This window comes from Aotus nancymaae, unplaced genomic scaffold, assembly GCF_030222135.1.
Source record: "Aotus nancymaae isolate 86718 unplaced genomic scaffold, 86718_ANA_hifiasm-v0.15.2.pri h1tg000040l, whole genome shotgun sequence".
NCBI lineage: Eukaryota > Metazoa > Chordata > Mammalia > Primates > Aotidae > Aotus > Aotus nancymaae.
In genome coordinates, this window is record NW_026988454.1 from 109,884,520 (window position 1) to 109,904,404 (window position 19,885).

Below are 19,885 nucleotides of genomic sequence, written 5' to 3' on the forward strand. Positions count from 1 at the left end.
ATATTTCTGTTATGATGCAAATTTTTTCATGACTCTTCTTTCTGTCACTCTTATTTCATCGCAGTTCCTGCCAGCTCTGCTTCCCAAACACATTGAGACTGTCTGCTGCTTTCACCGTTACCCCTAGTCTAGTGACCCTTGACCAGGGAAGATTTGGGCCTGTAGGGGACATTTGGCAATCTGCTACTGGTATCTAGTGGGCGGATGCCAGGATGCTATGGTATAGCCTTTAATGGACAGGACAGCCTCCACAGCAAAGAATTATCTGGCCCCCGGTGTCCACAGTGCCAAGGCTGAGAAACCTTGATGTGTATAGTCCAAGCCACCATCATCTCTTGCCTAGGCACTGAATATCTTTTTTTCTAGAAGGAGACTGTTTCCACTCTTGTACGCTCCCACCCCAATCCATTTTCTGATCAGCCAAATGGATATATATATATTTTTTTTTTGAGATGGAGTTTTGCTCTTTCACCCAGGCTGGAGTACAGTAGTATGATCTCAGCTCACTGCAATCTCCGCCTTCCGATTTGAAGTGATTCTCCTGCCTCAGCCTCCCAAGTAGCTGGGATTACAGGCACCTGCCAACACACCTGACTAATTTTGTGTTTTTTAGTAGAGATGGGGTTTCACCATGTTGGCCAGGCTGGTCTGGAACTCCTGAGCTCGTGATCCACCCACCTCGGCCTCCCAAAGTGCTGGGATTACAGGCACCTGACCTGGATCTTTTAAAACAGAAATAAAACCATATATTCCTGTGCTTAAAAGCCCCCATCACACTTTCAGTGAAATCATTTTCCGCCCCCTACTCATGTGATCTGGGCCCTGCCGGCCTTGCTGGTCTCATCTCACTGTCCACAACCCCACTTTTGTCTCCTCTGCCCTAACACTCCTGGCTGTTCTGCCTCCTGGGTTTTGCACTGGTGGTTTCTCTGCTCAAGGGCTGCATCCCCTGCAATCCTATGGCCAACTCCTTCTTGCCATCCAAGTCTCTGCCTAATACCATCTCCTTAGAGAACCCCCCCACCAATTTGCATTTTCTGCACTGTGCTGGTGCTTTTCTTATTTGTGTATTCTCTGTCTGTTTCTCCCACTGCATTCTGAGCTGCTAGCTAGCAGGCACCATGATCACTACTGAATCCCTGGTACGGTGCCTAGGACATACTAAGTGCCCACTAAATGTTGGCCATGAGAATGAGTGAATGAACTGCAAATACATCTTCTCCCTCCAGCCTTCAACATTTTTTAAGTAATGAATTGGTTGTTTTAATAAATACCATAAATGATTATTTTTTAAAAAGTGAACAATATAAAGAAGTTCACAAAAGCAAATTCTTCCCACCAGAAATAACAGTATTATTTTGGTGTTTGAAACATTTCTCTGCATATATAGAGGTAGAACAGTGGGAGTGAGGCTGGACCACCAATAATTTTACAGGAATGTCAGCCTCTAACTTTTAATCTACCTTTGCTTGACTATTCATTGTTCAGGGAAAAAGAAAATAACACTCCACTGTAGAAAGCAGAATGGGTGGGTGTTGGGTGGGTCTTTGTTCTTCCCTATCTGACTTCTTGCCATATCTGACTTCATATTAGACCAAGTAGAGGGAACGTTCTTAACACTGGTGCTTGTACCAGGACTGGTTTCTACTAACAGACTAGTTGCTTTAGAGCAGATTTTTAGTGCGTGGTTTTTCAGATGGTCAAATAGTATAAGATATGTCTGAATCTGCATAGCACTTGCCTGTACTGTGTCTGCATTCTGCTGTTTTTGTGGTTCTGTTTGTTCATCTCCCAAAAGGAAGGCTGCTGGGGAAATAGGAGGGATTTCTCCACCTTGTTGAGGCTTTGCTTAGCTCATGAGTGGACTTGTAGAATCAAAAGAGAACAGGATTTCGAAAACCTCTCCAAACCATCCACTGAGGCCTATCCATGGATGGGATTTGGGGTGGGTTTCAGGTCTTATTGGGTCACACTCGGCCTCCTATGGACTCAGGTGCTTTGCGTGGCTAAGCTCAGAGGGTGCCCTAGCCCCAGTCCTCCCTCAGACAGCTGCCTGGACAGAGGTCTGGAAAAGGCTGTTCTCAGAGCAGTGAGTCATTTTTCCTCTGGCTCCCCCTGCTCTCCTCCCTCCACCCCTTTCCTCCTCCAGTCCCAGTGGACTGGACATTCACCAGCAGGCAACATTTTTCTGGGGAGTTTCTTTGCTTGTTGGCTTCAAAGTTCTGACCTCTTTATCTCTAAGTAAGAGGCCAAGCCAAGGAGTGTTCATGTTTAAAATCACAAGATTGTCTGGGCTTTACATTACTCTCAGTGCTGCTTTTCTTGGCGAGTCCTTTTTTTTTTTTTTTTCTTTTGGCAAAACTTTCTCTCCCACCTCAGTTTCAGAAGTACAGTTTTTCCTGTTAAGTACATTGCTGCTTTCTTTAGGAAGAGACATTCTCACCTCTCTGACGTCACTGGAATGACATAGCCTAGGGTAGGAGAGCTGACGAAGGCAGGTGTGTGCGTGATAGAGAGGGTGGGTGGAGATGATAGCAGCAGCGTATTTGAAAGAGCTCACAACTGTCACCACCGCCACACACGGCACCACCTAAGTGCCTCAATTCTTCCACTTTTATTCCTCAATCTGCGCATGACCCAGGGAGGAGAAAGGAGGGCGGTGGTAATGAGAAGTGAGGCCGTGCAAGTTCAGGGTAAGATCATTTCCTTCTAATCCAGGTGACCGTGACTACAGTAGTATACATGTATCTGATTGGACCTATCAATTAGGTTATTGTGCTCATGGAGGCCCAAGTTTGTGGGATTAGGGCTGTGGACTTTACCTGAAAGGCATACTGATAGATCAAAGGGCATTCAGTGACTCAAAGGTGGGTGGATCAGCCCTCACTTGGAAATACAACTAAAGATCCTAATGGACAATAACTTAGAATGCTTCTTACTCAACCCTGTTGGCCTCATTCTGAACACTGCACAACGTCTGCCCTTAATCCCAGTGTGAACATTTGAGATTCTCAGCCTTCTCATCAAAACCAGCAGCTCAGTTTATTTTCTGATTTACTGAAGCAACCTAGCCTGAAGTTATTAGACCAGAAGTTTCGTGGCCCAACTCAGATTTCAGCTGTGCTACTGAAAAACTCTCCTTTCAGGAGATCCTTTCTATCTGTTTCTTCATTTTCCTATTTCTAAAATGAGGTAATCTTAATGTAACCTGCTCTGCCTTCTCTGAGTGACAAATAAGAGCCCTTTCTTCAGAAGAGAGAAATTGCCTAAAGCATTCATCATTTATTCAACCAGCTGCACTACTGTAGTGTCAGCTGACTCTTGCTTGTGGTAGATTGTTTCTTCCTGTGTTTTGTAATCTTGGATTATAAATTCATCTTTAGCAAGGTTTTGTCTGTGGGAATCCTGAGATCCTTGGATGAGGGTATGTCCCTGGGGTATCACTGGCCCACCACACTATTAATACTAATTTCTTAGCTTGGTGGCTTTTGTATCACATAGGTGGTATATTTCAACTCCAAACTCAGAGTGAGCCTGAGGTTGCAGATTTTTAGAATAAATGATTTTGTTTTCACCTTGAGTATGGGCTGAGCAGACATCTTCATTTCCCTGTGTTGGTCAGCAAACACTTTCTAGTCTTTCCTTTCTCTGAGGTTGTAGCCTTACAGAGGGCCTGATCTTATACAAGGGTCTCAGGTTCCACCTCCTAAAGCACCATCTTCTGTTCTCACATGGGCACAAAAACCCTGGCCCTGTGAGTAGTGCCTTCTGGGCTGCTACAGTGTCACCTTACTGCTCTGCCTTTTAGCCTCCCTCTCCCTTTGGGTCCCAGCGGGTTTCCCTTTCTTATTGTGAGCTCAGCTTTGCATTTAAAAGAATATTCATTAGATTTCATCTAGCGTTTCTAGATGTTTTGTGATGGGATGTTTTCATGTTACCTCCTCCACCCCATATAAGGTGCTGGGCTAGATGTTAGAATTCTAAAGATGGGCAGGAAAAGGCCCTAGTGTGAAGGGGCTTGCAAGAGTAATGGAAACAACTGGCAGTAGTGACAGTGTGGTGGATGTCAGAGGTCGGCTGCGTGGTGAGACCTGCAGGGTCCTGCCATGCTTTTTATTCAGTGGGATGTGAAAAGCCCAAGTAGACTCTTCATGTTTCCAGTGGGCAGTGATTCTGGAGTTCATTTGCTTATTCATTATAGCGGCATTTCCTGAGCGCCTGCATGCCAGGCACAGGGCTAGACCCTGGCACATAAACTATCCCATTCATTTCCAACAATAACTTTGTGAGGGTGGGTGTTTCTATTTCATTGTGCAGATGAGCCAGCTGTGGTGTAGGGAGACTAATTAGCTTGCTCAGAGGAGCTAGACTAATTAGCTTGTCAGACTCATCTTCAGATGCAGGTCTTTAAACCTCAGAACACAGCCCTTCCTACTCCAGCTTCCACAATAAAGAAACCAGCCAAGCATCAGGGGTCCCACACAGAGAAGTTCTCTGTTTTCACATTTCCTGTTCCTTCCTCTTTCTGTCAGGTGGGGGCTGGATGCATCCCCGACCCCTGGACCAGTCTCAGGGCCCCAGCAGGTCTCACGTCCACATCTCTAAATGGTATCTCTTCTCACCCACTGCAGGAAGGCTACTTAACAAACCCAAGAAGCCTCTGGGAGGACTACCCGCATGTGCACCTCCCGTGAGTATTCTCGTGACTCAGCCCCAGGGAGGAGCGAGCAGGCCCACTGCCTTCCCGTCCCAGAGTGTGTCCAGAACACCATAGGCCCCGCTGACCTGATGAGCAGATCATGCCCTGAGCCTTTTGTGGATGGTAGACTTTTTTGGAAGCTGCTGCTTCTCAGCATGCTTGACCAGAGAATCCCAGATGAAAGTCCATCTGTGCTGGCTCCCATCACGGAGGTGTCTCAACTACACGAGACAGATAAAGAAGCGGAACATCTCCCTCCATAACGCCCCCTGACATCCACAGAGCGTCTTTCCTTCCGGCCTGCCATGGCTGGTGCTCCATCACAGCCAGCATCCTCTGCCTCTTAAAATGCTGCCAAGAGAGCAGTTTACCCCGAGGGCAATACCCGTCTCCCTCAAGAGGCCACCCTTTGCCTTTCCTGAGGTCTTTGTTTTTTGTTTTTGAGACAGAGTTTTGCTCTTGTTGCCCAGGCTGGAGTGCAGTGGTGTAGTCTCAGCTCACTGCAACCTCCCCTTCCCAGGTTCAAGCTATTCTCCTGCCTCAGCCTCCCAAGTAGCTGGGACTACAGGCATGTGCCACCATGCCCAGCTAAATTTTGTATTTTTAGTAGAGACGGGGTTTCACCATGTTGGCCAGGCTAGTCTCAAACTCCTGACTTCATGTGATCTACCTGCCTCGGCCTCCCAAAGTGCCAGGATTACAGGCATGAGCCACCATGCCCAGCTGCCTTTCCCGAGACCTTTAAGAGCAACAATAGCAAAGGACGTAGGGCTAACTTAGAACTTTCCCTTGCTACTTACAGCCGTTCGTGGTTCAGTGTATTTGTTGGTCCTCATCTCCATCAACAGTGCTCTGTAATCTGCTCCCTTTTCAAGGCTGAAGGATTCCTCCTTCTCTACACTCTTTTTAATCATGTTTGTTTCTTTCTGTGGACTTTCCGTGTCCCTTTAAGTGGTCTTGTATGTGGAACAAGGGCACGGGCCAGCAGAGAAGCCAGGGTCCCAGGCTCAGGGGGCAGCGGTCACCAGCCTCACTCCCTTGCTCCTGGACCAGCTCCTCACAGGCAGAATCTCGGCCCATGCTTTTCCCTACCGTGCTCAGCCAGCGCCTGCAGGGATACTTTTCTCTATCCTGCCCGCGTGACTTGCCCCCTTGTCTCCAGCTTCCAGGTGAAGTTTTTCTACCTATGCCAGCTGGCCTACTGGCTGCACGCACTTCCCGAGCTATACTTCCAGAAGGTACGGAAGGTGAGTGCTCACTTCTCCCCCTTCTTGGAGACCATTCATTCACCACTCCTCTCCTGCTCTTCCCAGTGGTGCCTCCCTTCCTTTCCTCCAGAAGCGTGGAGTGTTGGGTGGTGATAGGAATATGTTGGGGGTTGAGCAGCATGCTGAGTCAGCTCTTGGAGAAGCGCCATGTAGGCCCCCATGGGTGTTGGCCACCAGTGTCAGTTTCTTGCCTACCTCTTCCACCAGACATACGGCTTTGGAGGAAACCTAACTCTGATCTTCTGGATGTCAAAGGAGAGGTCTTTGCCATTTCTATAGTTTTTATTTTTGCTTTTTATAATTTCCCTCTGAATTATTTCCAAGAGCCTTCTTCCCCAGTCCCTGTCTCTTCTTTCTCAATCCAAACCTTGCCTTCTGACACTAGACCCAAGGCTGCTGAAATTGGGAATGGACCTGACTACCTTTGGAATTTCAGCAGCCTGATGCTGTGGGACTGTGGGGACTCATGGGACTTGTGGGACTTGTGGGACTGGTGAGACATGGGAGTGTGTGTTAAAGTAGCCCAGAGGAGCCTGGCCCTCTCTCATCCCCCTCCAATCCCTCTGCTCATTTTTTTCAATCTTCAGTTAGGGAATTAGCAAATTTACGACATGCTTCTCTTGTTTCCAGGAGGAAATTCCCCGCCAGCTCCAGTATATTTGCCTGTACCTGGTGCACATAGCTGGAGCATACCTCTTGAAGTGAGTGAGACCATGGAGCCAGCCAGATTGCCTTGCCCTTTTATGTCCATGCATCTATCCACACAGTCATATAATTATCAGGCATTTATTGACACCCTCTGTGTGCCTAGCAGCATGCTAAGGCTTGGCAATACAAAGATGATCATAGAAGATTCTTTATCTTCAGTGGTTCATTCTAGCCTGAAGAGACAGTCATAAACATAGGTAAGGACAGTTTAGTGTGATGAGCCCCATAACACGGTATGTATCATCTGCTCTGCAACCCAGAATAAGACCCTCGACAGAGAAAGCTGGGAAGACTTCCAATGGATGTTGGCCTTAGAACCATGGCTTTGCAGCTTGAAGGCCTCCCAAAGCCAGGCTCTTGCCTCATGGCGTCCAGCGCAAACACTACTAGAGCGCATAGCCCTGGAATTCCCTTCCCTTTGATTTGTAATGAGATGGAGACTAGGTCTCCCTTGGTTGTTCTAGAAGCAGAAAGAGTTGCTATAATGTTCTTGAGAGCCTCTTTTTATCAAAAGAATGATATTGATGTTATTAAGCTGTGTCATTGACAATTTGGACTTTCGCTGAGCTTTATCAATGCAGTAAAGGAGAACACCCTGCACTTTCTCTAGGCTGGCACTTAGAGTGGCACTCAGACAGCTCACTGTGTGGAACTTTTTCCGAGGTGCCTGGAAATCCCAAGGCACATTGTCTCCTAGGTCCTTGCAGCAGGCATCCTGTGTGAATGACTGACTTGGATTAGTAAGATTCAGGCAGGAAGGGAGCTCTCAAACTCTGTCTCCTGTCTCTGGAGGCCTGTAGTAGCATCCGTTCCTGGATGGGTCTTTGAGGGCTGAAGGCTGTATGGTGATGCCAGCTCTGCCCTTGTGCTGGATGCTCATGTGTCACATGCATAATGGGTCTAAGAAGTCAGTCGGCACTGTCACCATAGCAGTAGCAAAGAGCGGGGAGAATGTACAAACAGGGCTACACAGAAGGAGCACTTTCTGCTTCTCTATGTACCTCAGAGCTGTGAAGATTTGGACAATGAAAAGTCAGACAAGAACACTTCATATTTCTATACTCAGAGCTCAGCAAATGTGTTCTGAGCACCTTTTATGTACTTGGTTCCAGCCTAGGGGATGAGTGCAAGGTGCTGAGCACTGTGAAGGGCTGTGCCAGGGTTGCTGTGGGATCAGGCAAGGGCATCTGACCGAGACAGGACAGCTGAACAGCCAGGGGGTCGGTATTAGGAAAAATGTCTTAAAGGTGTGACAGCTGAACTGAATCCAGAATGGGGCAGAGCCACCCAGGGAAAGTGGGAGTGAGTGGAAAACAGAGCCAGCCAGGCACGGGACAGCCTGAGCCAAGATGCGACGGCCTCTGCTCCATGCGGCATCTTGGAGGGAATGTAAGGCTAGTCTTTTTCCCCCCAGCCTGAGCCGCCTGGGTCTGATCTTGCTGCTGCTGCAGTACTCAACTGAGTTCCTCTTCCACATGGCTCGACTCTTCTACTTTGCAGATGAAAACAATGAGAAACTGTAAGTGGGGCTGCTGGAGGCTGGTCTGCTCAGAGGCCTGGGCAGGGCTTCCCCCTGAGGCCTGGATGGTTGGAGGGTCCCTCCCTGGGTGCACACTGCCTGCTTACCTGCAGGCGGTGCCCTCATGTTGTTTTTTTTTTCTGGAACATCTGACTTTAGATATCTCATCCCTCAAGCACTTTCCCCAGCCACCCTTGAATCCTCTTTCCACTCAGGATCTCTTCTGGAGAAGAGGGTGAAGGTTCCTGTAAGGGCTCTAAAGACTGACATCCCTCTTCTGCCTCTGTGAGCAGGTTCAGTGCCTGGGCTGCTGTTTTTGGGGTTACCCGCCTCTTCATCCTCACCCTTGCCGTGCTGGCCATCGGCTTTGGACTGGCTCGCATGGAAAACCAGGCATTTGACCCCGAGAAAGGGAACTTCAACACTTTGTTTTGCAGGTGAGTCGGGCAGAAGTCCAAGGTGATAAGCCAGGGCTTCCTGAGTACCACAAGGGGCCTCCTGAACTTGGCACAGCCTCTGCAGAAGGTCTGGAGGCAGCACACCCTTTAGTCTCCCACATGTTGTTATTTAGCTGGAAATCTCTGGATATCAGGCCCGAGGGGAGAAGAGATAGCGGCTTCTGTTTCCATCCAAACCATCTTCACCCCCTGGCCCTGGTTTGCTCAGACTGCAGTCCAAATAGGAATCCCTTACACTTGTCTGGCACTTCGTGGCACATAGAGGCATCACACCCAGTCTCTCAGTTGATATCATTCTCCTCTTCTGTGTGGGTGCTAAAACCATGTGCTCCATGGCTTGGCCAGTGGCCTTCAGTACCCGTGAGAAGGCAGTGAGGAAGCCACTGTTTCTCAGAGCCCCTAGGCCCAGGAGATTGATTTGTCCAGGGTTGCTCCACTTTTAAGTGACATGCTAAATGAGAAGCCACTCTTCTAGAAATTCATTTGAATTCTACCAATATTTGTGGAGCTTACATTAGTCTTGTTCTGTGTGATGGGTGCAAAAAAGACACACGGAGCCCTCCCTCAGCATGTGAGTAGCGTGATTGTAGAGCTGGCTGTACGTCCATCACCACTTCCTTCCCTTCTCCCTGGCACGTGTGACGTGTGCTGCATCAGAGACTGACTGAAGCACACACTCTTCCTGGTGATAGTGGCGGTATTGGAGAGGGCCGGCAGTGAAGGTGGAGGTGATGAGCCATGGGAACTGCAGGGCCCCCAGCCCTGGTTCTCCCCTGCACTATCCAGCCCCAAGGCTGTGAGCCCAAGCCCCAGCGTAAGCCCACCCCTCTGCCCCGCTGCAGGCTCTGCGTGCTGCTGCTGGTGTGTGCCGCCCAGGCCTGGCTCATGTGGCGCTTCATCCACTCCCAGCTGCGGCACTGGCGGGAATACTGGAATGAGCAGAATACAAAGCGGAGAGTCCCAGCTACACCCAGACTACCAGCCAGGCTCATCAAGAGGGAATCTGGTGAGTGCCAGGGCCCTTGGCAGAGAGCGGAGCCAGGGAAGTCAGTCTGGGATGGGTAGGAGGAGCCAAGGCGATGGGCTTCTTGGGCGCTCCCCAGACCAGTCCTGCCAGCTTCTCCTTCCTCAGGGCTGGGGCTCCTAGCTCCCGGACTAGCACGTGGCTGGGCATGGGCCAGGGACAGACTGTGGGTGGGGCTGGCCCTAACTAGGCTGGGAGCCCTGGCCACCGTGGGGCAGGGCAGTGGCTGGGTGGGGAACTCTGGCAGGAAGCGTGTCCTCAGGGTGGCTTCTGGACCCCAGCCAAGTGCTGCTGCTGCCGCCGCCCATTCTCAGTGCCGGACAGCGGCTATGTCCTCACCTGCCCTTTTGCTCTACATCTCAGCCTGCCCCTGCCTCCCGGCTAGCTGGCTCCTCCTGTCTCCAGCAGTGACTCGCAGTGACACGGTGCTAGGTGGGGGACAGGGGTGGGACACCCACTTCTCCTTTGGCCCTGCACGCACTCCAGTCATCACCCACCTTCGGCAGGTCTCCAGGCCCTGCCAGCCCTGCACGTTCTGCCCAGCCTGGGGGCCTGTCTGCACCAGGCACTGCTTTCTGACTCACCTGCTTTTCTCCAGGCGGCCACCTGCTTGGCAAAGGTTCATGTGTTTGAACCAGACACGCGCGCAGCTGGGTGTGTCACAGAGTCAGGCCTGGCTGGCGGGGGAGGCATGGAGCATAAGACTGCAGCGAGTACCTCTGACTTTGAGCAGGCGCATAGAGGTATTTTGAACAACAATAGAAAGAGCACGGTTTTTCTGCCAGAGCAGTGTCAGGCATCCTCCCGAAGCCTTGTTCCTGCAACCTCTCGTCTCCCTCCCTTCTGTTGCCACTGCTCCTGGGAGTTCTTGCTGAATTGGAAATGGGCTGACACCTTGCAGGGGCCTGAGAGGAACTGAGGACAGTGGGACTGTGACAGCATCTAAGTGATTCCGGCGCGTATCTAGCCCCGGTCTCAGGCTTGGGCTGGCTGGCCTCTTGCTGTTGCCGAGTTACTGTGTGTCATCCCAGGCCCCTCCTGCAGTCATCAGAGACCAAGCCTCTCAAACAGGGCCACTTGTCCAGGGCCCTGGGAAAGGCAGGACCCCCTTGGAGTCCGTTTGCTGGCTTCTGTCTGCTTTGCGCGGCTGTAGCCCAGCACCCCTTTGGTGCATCCACATGTATCAGCAGGGCTGCCCGGGCCCCTTCCTTGGCCTGGCCCCATCCTCCCCTCTCCTGCCTTAGTTCCAGCAGAAACATCATGCATGCTTGTCTCTCTCCACTTCCCAGGTTACCATGAAAATGGAGTGGTGAAGGCAGAGAACGGAACCTCCCCACGGACTAAGAAACTCAAGTCTCCCTAAGGCCAAAGTGCTAAGAACAGGAATCCTCTTGGTGGGGGCCCAGCAGGGCATGAGGAGCCCAGGCCCCCTCCCTCCCTCCTCCTTCCTGCCTGTGATGCTCCATCTCAAATGGCCAAAACCTGTCTTTCAATGGGGGGGGTTTCTCTTTCTTTCCTCTTGGCTTTCTCTTCTTCCACAAACCATTTTCAATAAAGCCAAAAAACTTTCTCTTTCTCCCCTCAGGCCACCTCCTGTCCTCACTCCTGTCCTGTGCTGGCTTTTCCAGAAGCCCAGGTTCTCATGGCTGTCATCTTTCTGCTTGCCTCTGTCTCTTCCCTCACTGCTGCTGCTTTTTCTTTTTACTTCCTAATTTCACCTTATCTTGCCATTTTTCTGTCTGATTTTTACAATGGGAGGGGAGCTAAGATTGCAGTCCTGTCTGTCGGTCCCCCAGGGCCTGCCGGTCAGAAGCCCGGGGCCGGTAGCAGGCCCTCGGTGGTCCGCATGTGGATGGGCAAGAAGAAGCGAGAGCGGCCCTCTCGGATCATAGTCTCCTTGGTGCTGATTAACTGACGAGAGAGCTGATTCCAGTCCTGCACGTACCATCTTGAGGCACAGCAGCCACTGTCGTTGTATATGCCAAGGCGTTTGGCTTTGGGACGTGACAACTCAATCCAGAAGGATGGTGTGAACTCAGTTGGGTCCCGTGACTCGAGCACTTACCGGTGGCTGACTGCGGATTGGAAGCCAGCCTGCTGTCGCTGTGTGGGGGAGGTGCTGAAGGAGGACGAGTCTTCCCACTGCTTAGAGCCAGAGCAGAGCAAACTGCGCAGCAGGCTCTTCCAGAAAGGTAATGGTGGCAGAACCCACGGAGGAGTCGACCTAGGCCTTTTTTGAGCAGTCCCAGCCGCCATTGCTTTTTCAGCCATTCACAAGCATTCAAAACCAAACCAAACAGCAGTTCACAAACCTGCCTGAGATATGCTGGTCCTCACCTGCAGAGCCAGCCAGCCCTGTCAGGGGCCAAACTTACTACCTTGACTTCATCTCTAGCTGCAGAAACACTAAGCCTCAAGGGCTTCAGCCCCATGCTGGTCCCTTGATGTCCAGGGAGGGTCACTTGGACCACTGTCCATCTGGCCGCCCTTGTTGAGTGTTCTTTGGAATTGTTGTTTGTTGAGCACAGCTACAGCATTTTAGACTGCATGAAGCCATGACTGACTGAGAATCACTCTCTGGGTAGATAACAGGCACCTTTCTGGCCCCTTCTCTCAGATTCTTTCCTCTCCCCTCCACCTAAAGACCAGGCCTCCAAGTCCTTATGGTGCCTTGTGAGGACTTTTAGAAGGGGCATTCAGCTTTAAAAAGGTCCCAATTAAGGCCAGGCGTGGTGGCTCATGCCTGTAATCCCAGCACTTTGGGAGGCCAAGGCAGGTGGATCACTGAGGTCAGGAGTTCGAGACCAGCCTGACCAACATGATGAAATCCTGTCTCTACTAAAAATACAAAAAATTAGCCGGGCGTGGTGGTGGACATCTGTAATCCCAGCTACTCAGGAGGCTGAGGCAGGAGAATCACTTGAACCTGAGAGGCGGATGTTGCAGTGAGCGGAGATCGCACCATTGCACTCCAGCCTCAGCAACAAGAGTGAAACTCCATCTAAAACAAAACAAAACAAAACAAAAAGGTCTTAATTAAGAACCTCTGAACTCTGTCCTGAGACGAAGTGCAGTAGTTTTTGGTAGGTGCGGGAATAGTAGTGTCATTTGGTATACTGATCCTTTCTGACCTTACAGTAGAAACCAAACCTTGGATTTTATTCAGAAAAGGAGAAATGGGTCTTTTCATCAAGGCAACTCCTCTTCTCCAAGTCATTTACATCACAGGTAAATTTTAACCTCCCAGTAACTGAAGGATTTGTTTCCTACCATCATTGGAGACTTTCATCTCTCTCCACGATAAGGTTGCAGAAATGGGAAGAACTACCTATGGTTGCTTTTGATTACCCTTAGGAAGTGAGACAGTGTGTTTGAAAATATGCATTTCCCCCATTTCTCCATCTCCTTTCCTGACATTTCTCTGGGCTGCACAGCAGAACTATTGGTAAAAGGGCAGTTTGGTATCAACACAGCAGACCTGACCTGGGATCCCTTAACCATTTCAGTCAAGCGGCCCTGACCTAGGCTGTAATTCAGGTCAGGCTCCCCACCTTGCCTGGGAACTGCAAATGGAGTGTTCAGCCAGCAGCCTCCTAAACCCACCTTCTTCCCCCATTAGCCTAGAACACCCATCCTGCGTGCTCTCCAGGCTGTGTCATTGGAAGGGCTTCACATGCAGGAGGCCTCCTTCAGGTGAGCCCAGGTTAAACTGTTGAGTTGTGCCTTCAACAAATATGTATGGATGTGCCAGGTGCCTGCGTTGTGCCAGATGCTGGTGAGGTAGTGGTAAGCAAAGCAGCTGAAGTCTTGCCATCAAGCAACCTTCATTCTCATGCATGTAGGTTTCTGTTGCTCTGTCCCAGATACTTGTGTGCCAGAGACACCACAACTTCATGTCCCCTGTCTCTTGGAAGCTCCCAGTGCTCCCAGTGTATCATGCCTTGGATGTGGTACCACCAGCCCAGTGGCCAGGGTCAACTTAGGCTCTCTTCCTCAGTGGACAAGGGTGTGTTTAGGGTTTAAGTAAAACAAAAAAACCCTGAGACCATGAGTGTGGCTGGCATCTTGCCGGCCTGGGCTTCAGGGATGTTTGCTGGGGGGCTGATTAGAGGGTAGTTGTAGGGTACTTTGCCACCCCTCCCCACCAGCCTCCCTGCCATGTTTATTTCATAGCAGAGCCAAGTCTTTGGCAGATTGACACACACTGTGCTGCCAGAGCTGAAATAATTCCACTTCATCCTATGAGCTTGTTGGGCTAGCTTGTTCTAATTTTGGCCACTTTGGCTTTTTTCTTCAGTTGTATGCATTCTCTCCTGACCCAAAATGCCAAGCCATTTGTGAAGGCTCTGCCAGACACCTCCAAGCTTGAGAGCGCAGCACCATGCACCAAGAGCAGGAGGAAAGACATAACCTACCTCAGCAATTGTGGCCTCTCAACAGCCCTGGCTAGCTTAAATTTGTGGGGAAGCCAACAGACGCAGTGGGAGGACAGGGAGGTGGCACTGGTGGACCAAGGATCCGTGCTGCCGGTTCCCCCTCCTTGGAGGTGCAGTGATGGGAGTTATTTTTACCATCTGGGCTCTGATAGCTGCACTATTAATAAATTGCATGTGCTCCTTTTGAAGGTAGGGGATGGTTCTGGGCGAAAGGGGAGCAGGCTGAGCCAGGAGGGGAGCTGCTGTCCTCCCTTTTGAGTCAATTCTAATCCTATGTGTGTCTGGACCCAGACCAAAATGGTTGCTGAGACACTTGTCTGTCCATGTCCCAAGGCATAATTTCCCAACATTTAAGAAACTCCAGTAGACACCTCTGCCCTGGCCACCTTCACAGATGCTTCTCTTGACCAGAAACCCTGGGACCCTAAGAATCCTGAAGCTTGGGGTGGGTGTGTGCTTCTGGGGTCTCTTTTAGAACCTCCTTCCCTAGTACCCCTTGACGTTTCTTCCTAAGCAGCTAATAAGAGGTTGGGTGAAAGAATCCCAAGATTCCACAATGAAAATCTTCCATGGATGCTTTAATCGGAAGCCGGTTGCCGACCCCCTTGTTCCTAGAGAAGGCCTCGGCTTGGCTTCCTTTGTATGCTTCAGTCTTCCTAGTTGGTTTTTCCTAGGCCTGATATGAGAGGTAGGGAGGTCTGCACATAACTAATTATCTCGCCTAAGGGCCTCTGGCACAAGTGCACAGGCTTCAATTCTTGATGTTCTAAAGCCTCTGTCCTCTAACGGAGCGCTGAAAGCTTGTGAGTCAAGACAGTAGAGGGTCTTCCTCCCTCTGCCTTCCGAGCTAATGACTCTTTTCCTCAGGAATAGACTTTAGGGATTATTGGAGGATTAGTCGTTGTCAGATGACTGGAAAACCTAAGTAAGATCCCTCTCCAGCCCAAGGTTGTCCCAGTGAGGAAGACTTCACCAACTTCTCACTACTCCACTTCTCCCATGAGTGTTAGCTCCACCTCACAAAGGCTGAAGACCAGTTCCCCCAGTGAGAGCTGCCTCACTCTTACTGAGTTCCCTGGATGAGCAGAGCCATGAAGAAGAGGGCTGGGATTTGCACCCTCCAGGTAGCCTTCTGTGCTCAGCAACCCTGAAGAGCTTTGGTCCCAAGCAGATTGTGTGTGTGTGTGTGTGTGTGTGTGTGTGTGTGTGTGTGTGTGTGTGTGTGTGTGTGTAATAAGTGCCTTAATTTGCTGTGTGGTTTTCACTTGTACTCTATGGCCAGCCCCTAGTTGCCAGGGCTCTAGGGCTGTTTGTCACAAGCAGCCAAGGACACCATACCTCAGTAGAGTTAAATATAAAAGGGACACAGATTGTGACAGTTTCGCCTCATTTGTTTCAAACTTGCTGCCCAGCATTAGGGTCTGTGGTGTGTTCTCTGTTTTGTTTTGGTTTCGCCCTTGTGTCAGTTCTCTTCTGGCCCAGCTGCGTGGCTGTGGAAGTCAGTGAGGTGGCCCAACCATAAGCGTACCTATGAAGGGAAGCCCAGAGCTTCCAGCTCCCACCTTGAAAACTCCCCTCTGGCCCCACATAGCAAGCCCTGCCTCTCCACTTCTCCATTATCTTCCCCACCCCTAGATTTTTTTTTAAAGGCACGCTTACCATAACGTCTTGGTCTGTTTCGCTTCCCATTCAATCCAAAGTTTATATGATAAAGGTGTTTACTTTTACTTCCCAGTCTCAAGTGCTAACACATACATGTCTATTGCAGATGTTTGAGCTCCTAATTCAGCGTTACCTTGTGTTAGTCGCAGCAACCCTCTTGCCTGCCCACCTTTTTCTCGCTCTTCCGGGTTGTGCAATAACTCTCCCAGCCAGTGGTCCTTTCCACAGCCTTTCTGTCCCTTAAAACACCCTGCAACTGGGGGAGAAATGGGACCCGTGGGAGGGGTAGTCATCATCCCTACAGAAGAAATAGTAGTCGCTTTCCTTTTGTTGCTGTCATTCTCGTGATCCTGGGTGGGTTTCTGTGGCACTCTCGTGGAACATGTAGCATCATCTTAGAAGTCTACTATTTAAAAAATCTGTTGAAGAGGAAAAAACCATCCTCATGATGGGGCTCAAGTCATTGTCCAGGAATAAGATCTGTTGTGGTGCCCATGACATCACCGCCACTCTGCCTAAAAGCATTCTAGAGCTTGTTCATGGGGAGAGGAAGGATATTTTGCCAAGCAACAGCCACAGGTGAGTAGCCCTGTTCACCTGATAGGCTCTGGCTGTGACAGTAAATACAATACCACCGTTTTCGTGGGTGCAGATTTGAGTGTTCATGTGATGAGACTGTAAACCTCACTTTTCAGTTCCTCTGTTTAAAAAAAACATCTGAAGGATGAACTAAGGCTGCTGGTGCCCTGAGCAACTGATAATGCAAATGTGGACAAACTGTCTCTCTGTTTTCTACTCTAGCTTGTTCATATGGACCAAATTTCAGCAGGAACTCAAGGAAAATTTGTACCTGGCGTATTTATGCTTTCATGTAAAAGGGTTGGGGGAGGGGTGTCTTTTTACTTTTGGTGAACTTTTTTTCAAAATCATTTTTCCACTGTTTCTGTCTGGTTTTAAAACAAATTACAGTTTTGTATGGATTTTTTAAATGTACATTTTGAAACAAATGATCAAATATTTTCTGAAATAACTGAATAAAAGGCAGAGAATTATCAGAATAATTGTCTCATAATTTCCTTGACATGCTTTTATACAGTGATGCTTTTACGTGAATGTTTACATTTGCTTAAATGAGTTTGTATGAGTTTTAGGCCTCATGTCTAATATTTTTCACTATATTAGTCATTTCTTATATAGCTTGACCCGTATTTGTCCATTGTAGTGATATGAATTAGGCAATTAGAATTAAGAATGGAGAGAAAGTGTGATATCAAGTGCTGGATAGTAATAAGCATCATTTTTATTTGAATCCACAATAGTAAAACGTGGAAAAGGTGTTTCCTTAACATGGGGTTTGTGGGTAGGAAGCTCCAGAAACAAGCATATCATCCTTGACGCCTACTACACTATGATGTTATTTAGCTTGGAGGAAATGGGGTTTCGTTTGTGTAAAAGCCAACAGGTATGTTGGTGCTGACCAGAAGATATCCAAGTATTAGTAATAATGGCGGGCAGTGGGGATCACTGGTGTCACTTACATGGCTGCTGCTGCCTGTAGCTGCCTGCTGTGTTTACCAGAACCATCTCTGGAGAGATTTCAAAAGATGAGTGCAGTTACAGTTGGCAGTTAGCTGAGGACACCCATGGGATGTGAGAATTAAAGAAGAAATGTTTGCTTGAGGTGAAAGTGAGTGGTTCTGCTGCATGGCAAGCTTCCTTGCAGACTTGGGTCCTGTTCTGCCATGAGAAGCTAGTTCACTCAAGCAGTTAACATTTCTGAGTCTTTTTGCTCATCTGTATCAAAAGGGTTTCATGTTTTGTGGAGAACGGTGGTGAGAGATTTAGAGATACTGAATGCTAAGTTCATTGTATATATAAAACACTCAAATTGGCTTTTTAAAATGAACTTATGTGCCAGCAGCATATTCAGGAGTCACTTACCCAAGTGACCCTTGATTCTCTGGAGACAATTCGTCCCAAATACCCTCAAAGCCTATAGATATGGATTTGATAAACCTTAATTCGATGGTATCTTCAAGGCCCCCTGGTGGTGCAGACAAGGTACAGACCCAGGTTTCTGAGTGGTGGCTAACTCACAGCCCATGCTTACCCACAAAGCAGAGTTTTCTTATAAGCAGTCTTAGACAAAGCCTTCAGTTAAACTTGATAGCTTCAGCTACCAGTGCTAATCTTAATTCTGTGTGTGTGTGTGTGTGTGTGTGTGTGTGTGTGTATTAGAATCTTTCAACTCCCTGGTGGCCAATCTGAAGCGATGATCTCTCTGCTTCCTACAATATTGCTTGCCACAGGCTAATGCTCAGCTCTCTTCCATCACCTGAGCCTGACACTCCAGATGCCTGCCAGCTGTGACTGTGGCACAAGGTAATTAGTGACATCTAATGGCTGCACTGCCATTCAGGATTTTAGAAGGAAAAGTGATTTGCTCTGACATTTGTGGTTTCTACACTTGCTGCTTTGTATAAACTATTCAGGTGAGCAGTGAGTGTGAGGACACCACAGAAATGACCTGCTGGCTTTGGTCTTTCATGAAATCGCTTTTATACTGTGTGATGGTGCTGTTAGATCTCAGCTTCTCAATCTTAAGTAAACGAAAGGAGATGCCACACAAGAAGTGGACAGCAAACTTAAGGCGTGTATGTGGATAGTGCCAACTTTATTGAAAACAGTTCCCTCTGAGACACTTTTTTTTTTGAGAGGGAGTCTTGCTCTGTTGCTCAGGCCGGGGTGCAGTGGTGTGATTTTAGCTCACTGCAACCTCCACCTCCCGGGTTCAAGCGATTCTTCTGCCTCAGCCTCCTGAGTAGCTAGGATTACAGGCATGTACCACCATGCCCAGCTAATTTTTGTATCTTTAGTAGAGATGGGGTTTCACCGTATTGGCCAGGCTGGCCTCAAACTCCTGACCTCGTGATCCGCCTGCCTCAGTCTCCCAAAGTGTTGGAATTACAGGTGTGAGCCACTGTGCCCAGCCTTTCTGAGACACTTCTAACAGATACTGTGGGGCTGACATTTTAATACTGGGCCTCATTATATTCAATAGAATGATAATCTATTTTACCTAGTAGAAAAGACATTAAAAGAAGAGATGAGTGGTTAGAACTGAGGGTAAATGAGCACTGGGATTTCAATGGCTGGGCAGACTGGCTCATGCCTGTAATCACAGCACTTTCAGAGGCCAAGGATGGAGGATCACTTGAGGGCTGGAGATCAGGACCAGCCTGGGCAACATAGCAGGACTCCTCTACAAAAAAATTTTTAAAAATTATTAAGGGCCTAGAGGCCTGGCTACTCAGAAGGCTGAGGCAGGAGGATTACTTGAGCCCAGGAGTTTGAGGCTCCAGTGAGCTACAGTCACATCACTGCATTCCAGTCTGGCAAGAGAGTAAGAACCCTTCTCTAAAAAACACAAAAACAAAACAACCAAAAGCAGGCTAGAGGATGCTAAATGAGACTTTCCTAAATCTCTATTTTGGCTAAGACCCAAAGCTGAGGACAAAAATTGGCAAGTATTTCCATATGTTGCAGATTTGCTGCAGATCCATGAATGATTTGCTGAGGAGGAGCCCGAAGCTCCTCTACCACAGGAGGCAAGAGTGATGGGGAAAATATCACAAAGTGCAAGCTTCTTGAAAGGGGCTGTCAGAATGCCTTGGGTCTGCAAGCTAAGTGAGGGGGTACTTTAAAAGACTCAGGGTTTGACATGTGTCTGTCCCCTGGAGTTTGGAGAGCACAAGATTTGGGGTGCCTGTTTCTCCCCTGAAACAGTCTAAAGGAAAGGTATTGAGCTGCCTAACTACACAGCCAAGAGAGCCATCTGGGTGAGAACACGGCGAGAGTGCGCACCCTGGAAGGTGTGTCAGCCTGAAAGGGCCCCCTGGGAAGAACAGAAGGAGCCTTGGAGAACATACCATTAGAGCCGGGGTGGTCAGCTACAGACTAGGTGGCCTGCATGTGAGAGTGGTGCACTGGGCAGTTTCCACTTGGAAAGAGTTCTAAGAACTCCCCAAAACAGGGTGCTCTGAGCAAAGGATGTGGAATCAACTTATGTGCCCATCAATGGTGGATTAGATTTTGTAAATGTGGTGTATAC

General features: G+C 49.0%; 1 protein-coding gene across 2 annotated transcripts in view; it reads left to right on the plus strand.

Moving 5' to 3' along the window:
- The window catches only part of TRAM2 (translocation associated membrane protein 2), a 78,887-nt gene extending 63,076 nt beyond the window's left edge, over positions 1–15,811 (plus strand). For both annotated transcript variants that reach the window (XM_012441615.3, XM_012441616.2), the window contains exons 5-11: positions 4,632–4,690; positions 5,862–5,946; positions 6,598–6,668; positions 8,090–8,194; positions 8,488–8,631; positions 9,495–9,658; positions 10,966–15,811. In XM_012441615.3, the coding sequence (XP_012297038.1) occupies positions 4,632–4,690; positions 5,862–5,946; positions 6,598–6,668; positions 8,090–8,194; positions 8,488–8,631; positions 9,495–9,658; positions 10,966–11,039 (702 nt within the window). In that variant the 3' untranslated portion in view covers positions 11,040–15,811. The remainder of the gene's footprint in view (positions 1–4,631; positions 4,691–5,861; positions 5,947–6,597; positions 6,669–8,089; positions 8,195–8,487; positions 8,632–9,494; positions 9,659–10,965) is intronic.
- The last annotated feature ends 4,074 nt before the right edge of the window (positions 15,812–19,885 follow it).